Source organism: Alexandromys fortis, unplaced genomic scaffold, assembly GCF_014885135.2.
Source record: "Alexandromys fortis isolate MF-2015 unplaced genomic scaffold, M_Fortis_MF-2015_v1.1 scaffold_53, whole genome shotgun sequence".
NCBI classification, from domain to species: domain Eukaryota; kingdom Metazoa; phylum Chordata; class Mammalia; order Rodentia; family Cricetidae; genus Alexandromys; species Alexandromys fortis.
Window position 1 is genome coordinate 145,175 of NW_026067939.1, and position 10,021 is coordinate 155,195.

At 39.4% G+C, this 10,021-nt stretch overlaps 1 protein-coding gene across 1 annotated transcript; it reads left to right on the forward strand.

The window, feature by feature from the left end:
* Window positions 1–322: 322 nt before the first annotated feature.
* Window positions 323–8,735, forward strand: Sucnr1 (succinate receptor 1). Its single transcript, XM_050147517.1, has 2 exons — window positions 323–372; window positions 6,419–8,735. The coding sequence occupies exons 1-2, from the start codon at window positions 370–372 to the stop codon at window positions 7,367–7,369; spliced, it is 954 nt and encodes a 317-aa protein (XP_050003474.1). The 5' UTR covers window positions 323–369; the 3' UTR covers window positions 7,370–8,735.
* Window positions 8,736–10,021: the final 1,286 nt, after the last annotated feature.

A 10,021-nucleotide genomic window follows, 5' to 3' on the forward strand; every position in this document is an offset into this window, starting at 1 on the left:
TATACTAAACATAAAGTGTTTGCTGTTCCTTACTACTTAAGTGCGTGCATACACTTGGTAAGAAAGAATGTGTCTTGGCTGCTTTGGGAGTGTATATAATAATTTCAATTAGAGGGTTCTCAAAATGTCTCTGCTAAAAAGGGTTTCCTGCGAAATGAATCATCTGCTGTGTGTCTTGACTCTTCCAGAGTTCCTCTGCATGACTTGGGGATTTATCTGAATAAATTACCCCTGCCTTTTGAATTATTAATCTTGGCTGCATGATATGCAAATCAGACTGCCCTGGCCACGTCTAGCGACACAGCACTGGGTCAGAAGCTGTCTCCAGCTCCTGGCAGGGTTTCCGTCAAGAGAGAGGCCATCAGCACAATGGTAAGGGACTCTACAGCCTCTGCCTCCCCGACACACTAAGGGAGGGCAGGCTTTTTGGTGAGGGTTACTTTTCAAAGTGGCCTGTGACCTGAAGGGTGCTCAGGGAACTGCTCTTAAGCAAAGGTGAAGAAGCAAAGGGACAAGACTGTGCCAGCTGACTGTCGCATCTACTTTCTATGGCTTTAAGTGCACTGGTTTAATGGCTAAATACCACATCTATTTTACTTTAAGAGGTCTGCTGTATTTGATAATGTCTCAAAAAATAATTGCAAAGATTTGAATAAATACAAGTATTTACAGAAAGGGGGAACAATCTTTTATCATGAAAAATAATTTACAATGTAAATTTAAAGAAAAATATAATCATTAAACACTTTAAATTTTGTGTTTACATGTAGCAAAATGAGTATATACAAGAGTAAGATATACTAAAGGAAATGGTGGGTTGCAGAAGCAATTGCTTTGGAATGTTACTCACCAGAACTTCCTAAACTGTATAATTTATTCTCTAACAATTTAATGAAAACATGTGACTACTTGATACAAACTAGAATTTTTTAATGCTTTGGTGTTATTTGTGGAATATAGAAAAGTAAAGCAATCAATAAGTAACAAATGCTTGTGTTTTTATACATATAAATACAGTTCCCTTTGCGTTGTTTAGTAATGAAAGTAGCTTGTTATAATGTCTTCCTTACAATGCAACTTTCCAGGATCAGCTGAAATTTTAATTTCTGTTAAGCTCTCTGTAATGATCAAGGGTATAGAATAACATCTTTATTAGAATAAGGGGATTTTTATTAACATCAAATTTCAAAACTTCTAGTAAAGAACACACATAATTTTCACATTTAAGAGTACTGATTTTTTAATGAATTTTCTATCATTTCAAAATAAAAGTGAGTGTTAGCAATTTTCTCATGTGAGTGCACTCAGTTCGTTTGTGGCTTATTTGCTCTAGCAGACGTGATGCGTGGGGGCTAGGAATTAGCGATTGCACGTCAGTGGTCAATGTGTTTCTTAAAGAAGATGCTGTGCCAATAGTTCACCCGAAGAAGCAACAGCATGTTAGTCAGCACGCCCATTGCCTAAAAACAGGATGGCTTCTGGGAAATGGGAGAAAGGCGAGTAACATTCCACGGGAAATGCCCCCTTGCATTGGGAGTTTTGCTTAAATGAACACATGTTACTTCCATAATTTATATAATTATGTGGTAACAAAAACACTCTCCAATGTACACAGCACTGAATTTGGAACACAATGTTCTCAAAATAGTGTGTCCTCATGAAGTTAAAGCAACTTACATGTATTGCACAGCCTCTCTCTAGAAAACCAGACCCTGCTAGTGCTGTGCATGTAGAAAGGGCTATAAAAATACTAGAACCGATTTGTTTCAAAATTTCCTTGACTTTTTGCTATTTGTATTTACTGTATTACACAATTAATTCATACTTTATCCACATACTTTATGTTTTTGTTTATTTCTTGTCCTTTAGATTATAATTATATATTTATATATTTTAGATTATATATATATATTCTTTAGATTATAATTGTCCTTTATATTATAATTACATTTGTTTCTCTTCGCTTTTCTCCATCTAAACCTTTTTTTTTGTTTGCTTGTTTGTTTTTGCTTTTTTGCTGTCTTTCAAATTCATGGCCTCTTTTTTCATTAATTGCTATTATAGGCATATAAATATATATATACATATATATATATATATATATATATATATATATATATATACCTAATACAACCTATTCAGTCCATATAACATTATTTACAAAACACCTCCTGTGACAAAGGATTTTTTTTTCTTTCAAAACAAAAAATTTCTCAGAGGAAATTGTGGAAGAGGGGCAGGAAGACTGTAAGGTTGTAAGATCAGGGAGCTTCCTGTGAGACTATGTCCCCTAGTAATGACAGAAGCTGGAGCCACAAATCGCACCAACGTGACTGCCCAAACTGAGCTGAACAAAGACATCAACAATCAACATGCTGAAGTGGGTGGGGGGAAGACCACGAGGTCTCAACCCCAACAAGGAACTACAGCCAACTAAGGAACACAGAGAGTGGGAGCAATACTCTTACCCTGGAAAGAGCAACTGCTTATCCAAAACTACACAGTCAACCTGAAAATAAACACTTTCAAAGTTAGGATGTTGTAGTGGAGGGTGTTTGTTCTTAAAGCAAGATTTGCTCTAGGAGAAGCTATACAAAGGTATGGATTAATAAATGAAAGTCATCAATTAATTTAGCCATTTATTTTCTTTAGCTGGCCCTGGTATTCTCTGTTTTTATTAACCCTCAGTCTTCAGGCTCTCTGGATTACTAAAAAACACAATTCTCCATCACTTCACCTTGACTCCTGACTTGCAGATTGGTAGCTCCTGGCAGCCGGGCATTTAGTTGTGTGTGTCTCCGTGGATACATCTTCCATTTCATTTTGTGATCCATACAAATTACACAAACCTGTGGCACTTCCTCAGCGTAAATGGCATCCGGTATCATCAGAGAGAGAGAAAGAGGAAATTCAGAATAAAATAAATGGGTTTCTTAGCTGAAGGAAACTTTCCTTTGTCTTAATTTTCATTTAATGTATGTACCAATGCTTCAGTATTTCCCACATGACCTAAAGATCACAAACTAAGTCTTGGAGATCTCCAGCATTGAAGTCTAGACAAACAAGGATTAGTGAAAAAAAATATTGGCAGATAAAGAAAAGGAGGAAGAGTCTGTAATGTTCTAGAAGTCAAGAAAAAAAGGCATCCACACTAATGGCACTGAGAGCTGCAGCAATGAGTCTAACAGTGAGAAGTGTTTGCCATCTAAGGAGCTATGCATGTTAGTTTTTTAGAAACCCATGTCCCCCTCTACCTTTTTTTTTACTTGTTTATGTTTTTGAAATTTTCACACAAGTCCTATATTTAAATCATTTCCTCCTTTGTCTTCCTCCCATCCAACTTCTCCTGTGTTCTACTCCTCAAAATTTTTCTGTAACTTTTGTTACAGACAGGCATGCATCTACACAGAGAGACACATATTTAGTAAATGCATAAGTACATAATGTACATGTATATACAACCCACCATTAAGCCCATCTAGTGCTGCTTGTAGACACACATGCTCAGCAGTGATCACTTGGAATTCGATAATATCAGGGGCTCATGCCTAGAGATAACCGATTTTCCCCTGTCCATCTCGGTGAGCTCAGGGGTAAAGGCAGCTGTCTGATGGTTGTGGTGAGCAGGGTGGAGTAGCTGGAAAGAAGTCTGGAAACTGAAACATGAAATCGAGAAACGTAATAAGGGCTTCCATTCTCTACAAAGGAATTCAAAGTGAAAACACAAGGCTGAGCTCTCCGGCTGTTTGTGGGAGCATCAGACAGCGATGTGTAAGCATGAAGGCCTGAAGTGAATGCCCAGTGCCCATGTTAAAAAGAGGGGTGGAGCATGGACAATCCCAAATTTGGAGAGGCAGAGACAAGAGAATCCCTGATGCTATAGAAACAATTGTCGTAGTTGACTGGCGAGCTTCCAGTACAGAGAGAAAGCCTGGCTCGAACAGTCAAGTGGTGAGTGAAGAAATATATGCCATCCTCTGGTTTTCACATGTACAAATACCTGTGTGAACACAGATGCACTCATACACACGCATGCAGACACACCTCGTAAGAGCAACGATAAAATACTGATGTTATCTACAAACTTGGGATGGAATTTCACAAATAAAACACTGCCAAAATACCAGAAACCAACCTCAATGAAATCTGAATTTGATATATTTTCTATGTATCCTTCTCATAGAAAGCATCACTTAAATAGGTCAGAGTATTTGTATTTGTCATGAAATAAATTCTTTCATTGTAACTAATTTTATTTTCAAACTTGTTTTTTTTTCTATTAGAAATAATTAGGATCCAATATTTAAAAGACTCAACATACTTTCAGATAGTTCAGTCTTTGCAATATTCTAACTCCAATGTAGCCTTATTGCCAGAGAATGAAAACAAGTTATCAAAATATTTGAAGTTTGAATTCGTATTCAGAGAGTCTTACTACTATGTTTTATTAGTTGGTATGGTGGTTAATTTTAAAAGCCAATGTGACATGATCTAGAGTTACCTGGACACAGATTCTCAATGAGAGACTGTCTATATTATCTGTGGGCGTGTTTGTGGGAGATTGTCCTAATTAAGTGATGTTGGAAACCCAGCCCACCATGGTCAGTACCATTTCTTAAACAAATGCTGAGCTGTAAAACATGTGGAGAAATCCAGCTGAGACCATGAGTACGCATGCGTTCATTTCACTCTACTCTTGACTGTGAATGTGATGTCGTTAGAAGGCTTCCACACCATGATAGACTGGGAACTGGAACTGTGAGCTACAATAAACTCTCCCTAAGTGACTTTTTATCAGGGCATTTTATTTCAGCATCAGACATGAAACTAGAAACGTTAGGAAGGTGGCCTCTGTGAGGACTAAGTCTGGATATGGTGCTCTCAAAATTCGGATGCTGGAACCTAATTGTAGGGAATGGTAGAGCTTCTGTGAATGCAGAGGCTTTGCCTTCGTGATGCAGATCATGGCTTTATAACAGAGGACGAAGGGATCTGATGTGCTCTTGCCCTTGCCAGGAGAATTGCGTGACTCGCCCCCAGACAGTGAATCTGCTTGCACTTTCATCTTACTTCCCTAACTGTGTAAGGAAGTAAAATAGTTCTATTATTTCTAGATTGCCCATCACAAGATATACTGGTCTAGCCACTGGAATTGACTAAAACAGGGCAATACTGAAGCGTCTCCACTTCAGTGGAATCGTGTCTCAGATGGTTCTACTACCATCCCCTACTTCATATTTTTATTAACATTAAATGAAGCCATCCTTGGAAAGAGGTGAACACAGTGCCTGGTTACACTGTTAGCTTTCAAGACATTGCGGCCATCATTATTATTTCTAAGGTTTTCAGTATCCTGTTCTAAATCTTAAGACATTATATTTTAAGGTGGACTAAGTAATCTATTCTAAGTTCAATAAAATAAGAAAAACTGTTTACTATATACAACCAGGTAAAAGCTATTAAAAAAAAAGACAACTGTATCCAACAACCCTATTCCCTTTCAGAGCTCAATTCAGTCTTACTCAGCAGAATGTATAAGGATCTGTGTCTGGTGCTGAAGATACAAAGATGAGCTGGAGTCCTCTCAGTGCTTATTTTGTTGCTTTCTCTTACCTGTTTTTAAGTCCACTTTTTATTTCTATGCTGAGCCCTGTCTCATGTTGCTCCTGTGTCTGGAGACAACTCTTCTTTAGGTAGAGATCTGGTTCTTATTTCCAGACAGCGAGTGACACTCCATCCCCCAAACTTGCTCACATTTTCATTGTACTTACTATATTTATTTATTTATTTATTTATTTATTTATTTATTTATTTATATGGGTGTGTGCGCACAGTTGTGCATGAGCGTGCACATGTGTACATCATGAGCAGGTATAGGTTTGGAGGTGAGAGAACAAACTTTAGGAGTCATTTTTCTTCTTCTAACATTTTAATTATTACCTGCTTTTATTCATATCTCAATACAGCATCCTGTATATTTTCCCCTGCTTCTACCTAGGAAATAATCCATTGCTTCTCATTAGCCACTCTGCTTTCTTCTTTGCTATCACACCCAGTGATAAGGATGCAGTTTGAAGATGCTGAATGAAGCCTTGATGAAATAATATAGTCACATGCCCATGTAATGTATGTGTTTGTATACATGTGCTAATGTCTATAAACATGTGGTTTTTTTTTTTTTTTGACTTTGCCTTGGCTATTCTGAAATTCACTATGTAGACTAAGTTGTCCTGGAACTCACAAAGATCTGCTTGCCTCTGCTTCCCCAGCCCTGGTATTAAAGACATACTCCATCATACATGACTAATATATGTATTCTTCATCAGCTCTCCACACTTAAATGTTAGGTTGTTCAATTACTGTTCTACCATTTGTCCTTGGTCACAGTCTAGTGCTGAATCTTGTATTTCTGCTTTAGTCACAGAACACATCTTGTCAGAACTGGCTGGCCGCAGAGAGCATCTTGAAAAAGTACTACCTCTCCACATTTTACGGGATTGAGTTCGTTGTTGGGATGCTCGGGAACATCACAGTGGTGTTCGGCTACCTCTTCTGCCTGAAGAACTGGAACAGCAGCAACGTGTATCTCTTTAACCTCTCCATCTCCGACTTTGCTTTCCTGTGCACGCTTCCCATGCTGATAAGGAGCTACGCCAATGAGAACTGGATCTATGGAGATGTTCTCTGCATAGGCAACCGCTATGTGCTTCATGCCAACCTGTACACCAGCATCCTCTTCCTCACTTTTATCAGCATCGATAGATACCTGCTCATGAAGCACCCTTTCCGAGAACACATTCTGCAAAAGAAGGAGTTTGCCATTTTAATCTCTTTAGCTGTCTGGGTCCTGGTGACCTTAGAAGTCTTACCCATATTCCCTTTCATCAACGCAGAAGGGACGGACAAGGACACCAACTGCAGAGACTATGCAAGCTCTGGAACTCCTAAGTACAGTCTCATTTACAGCCTGTGCCTGACTTTGTTGGGCTTCCTCATTCCTCTCGCTGTGATGTGCTTCTTCTATTACAAGATGGTAGTCTTCCTAAAGAGGAGGAGCCAGCAGCAGGTGACTGCCGTGCCCCTGGACAAGCCTCTGCGCCTGGTGGTCCTGGCGGTGGCCATCTTCTCTGTACTCTTCACACCCTACCATATCATGCGCAATGTGAGGATCGCCTCGCGCCTGGATAGCTGGCCAGAGGGATGTTCGAAGGAAGTCATCAACTCCTTATACATTGTGACCCGGCCTCTGGCTTTTCTGAACAGCGCCATCAACCCCATCTTCTACTTTCTCATGGGAGACCACTTCAGAGAGATGCTGATTAATAAACTGAGACAGTACTTCAAGTCTCTTACGTCCTTCAGGTCATGAGCTGCTGGGTGCCGGGCTTCACTCAGCCAGATTGCTCTGCAGCTGAGTAAGCACCAAGTAAACCACAGTCTCCAGGGTTTAGCTCCCCGCCACACACAGTGCTGGAGTAGATACTGTGGCTGGACACCCAGCTAGTCTGGTTGAGTAGGTACATATATACCAGAGGAGCAACTATCTGTCCTTCTTTCGGGTTGTACTCAAAATATGGGAAAATATGCATTAAAAAGTATTGATACCGTCACCTAAGAACTGAAGGTGAACTAATGGTGTCAATGCTTGGGCACTTAAGAGCCAAAACCTTGGAACTTTTAAGAACTTTTCTATCAGTGTAAAAGGAATAAAAGATAGATAGATAGATAGATAGATAGATAGATAGATAGATAGATAGACAGATAGATAGATAATCATGCTGCATTCATTGCATAATTGACCAGGTGATAAACATGTTTAGGAAATATTCTCTGCTATTTTTATTCTTGCAATATAAGAACATTATGTGAAAGATAAATAGAACTCAATATACACCATTAACTGTTATTTTTAAAGTTATCTTCTTGAAAAATGTAAATAACAGCAAAGCTTACTAAAGCAATGTAATTAGGTTTTCTGTACTGATCATGAACTGTAATTTATCATTAATGTACCAACCCTTTTCTTTTAGATGGGATGTAGCAAATAAGGATCTTACAATGGGTACGTTCTAATTTGGCTCTCACGAAATTTGTCCATGATGAAAGTCCATAGTAAATTTACTCAAATATTGAAGACACATGTAATGAACAGATTCAGAAATTCCACCATTATAGAACTCCACATTTATTGGGATCTCACAGCAAAATAAAGCACACCAAGATGAGTTCACTGTTTCTCTGACTAGCATGCTGTCTGGAATTTTTGATGTCACAATCTGATGTCCAGAACACAGAAATGTGGTAAAAGTCCCCTCCACTTCCACCGTCCTGAAGCAAAGAACTTTAAAGCACATTAGTGGGGCCACAGCGTAGCATGAAGAGCACTTGCTGCTCTTGCAGAGGTTTCAGTTCAGTTCCCAACACCCAACACTGAGCAGCTCCCAGCTCCCTGTAACTCCAGCTCCGTGGGAGCCAGTGCCACATGCTGTGTTCCTTGAGCACACCCGCCTGCACTTGCTTCACAGACAAACAAGCAGGCACGCACATACTCCATAAATACATCTATCAAAGAAAACCAAATGATTAATTTCAGAACGTCGCAAGCAAGTGGCAAGGAACTATCCATTCCATGTTCATTGGGTCGTTTCCTTGAACATAGCCCTGCGCCCGTGCGAAATGTCTGAGGGTTATTTTGCAAAGAACAGGAATGTCCGTCCGAGAGCGCGTTCTCTCTTCTTGGGTTTATGCTCCCTTTGGCTTATGCCTTCACTCCTGACCTCTTCACATAGTTTCTCACAGTCCTCAGATTTCACAAACATGTTTTTTTTTTTCATAAGAAATGTGACTAAATTTTACTCATTAAATCATTAGTTGAATTATTTCCCCCAGAAGGAAATAAGCTTAAAAGTAAAAGAGAACTCTAAATCCTTTACTAGCTCGAACTCCCAGTCAGATTTAGAAGAAGGGGGAAAAAATCTCATGGTCATACTTCCTCCTGCCCGTCTTTTCTTTCTAGATTCAAGTTGCTTGTTTTTTTTTCCCCTTATGTAAGTTTTGAAACCAACTTCTGCAAGTACTTTCAACAAAAACCAACATCTGCTTTTCCCACCACTGGCCTGGCAGAACGTGTCCCCAACCTTCATGAGTCCCTGCCGTAGATCCTAACACGCACACTATTGAAGACCAATATCTGACCTCCTGATCACCTCCCATCTCTTCAGCATAGGCACACCCAGGAAAAGTAAATTTGTTATTTGTATCTAACCTACTTACCTGCCCCAATATCTTACCAAAGGATTCTTTTAAAACAGAAATGCAAGGTTCCCATAAAAGAAATTGTTGCCTGAAATCCAAAGGGATTTGAAATTTCTTCGTCTCTCAGATTCTTCTTGTTTGAGGAGAAATGTTTAAAATACTGTCCTACTCATTGACATAGGGAGGTAAGGAAAGAAATTGAGACAGGCGTGCGGACAAAACACTGGAATGATGGGACAGCATTCTAAGACCACATGAAGAGTAAGTCCAGTCACGTCAGCTACACTGGTAGTGGAATGTAGCATGTTCCCTTCTCAGTCCCCACCCCTGTCAAATGTCACTAGCAGGAGGCATATTCCATCATGCAGTAAGGAATATGAGCTTCTGAGTATTGAGTGCGTCGGGTCAGGAACAATAAGGCAACTCGTGCACATCCATAAAGACAAAAAAGTTTTTACTCAGACCTGCCTACCATCCTGAGACGGTCTTTCTTCTGTTTCTGAAGAGATCTGGAAGCAATCAACACCCAAGGTTTCCCAGGTGACGTCTCTGATTAGATTCACAGGTGAAAATTCGTATAGAAACCCTGCTGTGGTCTTAGGGTCCAGTTCACTTTCTAAACCGTGGTGATTAGTAACAAACCAGACGTTCTCTTCTTTTTCTTTATTTTGGCTTTTTATTAGAAACTTCCTTTTCAGAACCTTAGAGGGAAAGACGTATTAGTGATCAGAATTTATCCTAAATATTTAATCCAAATGATGGCGCT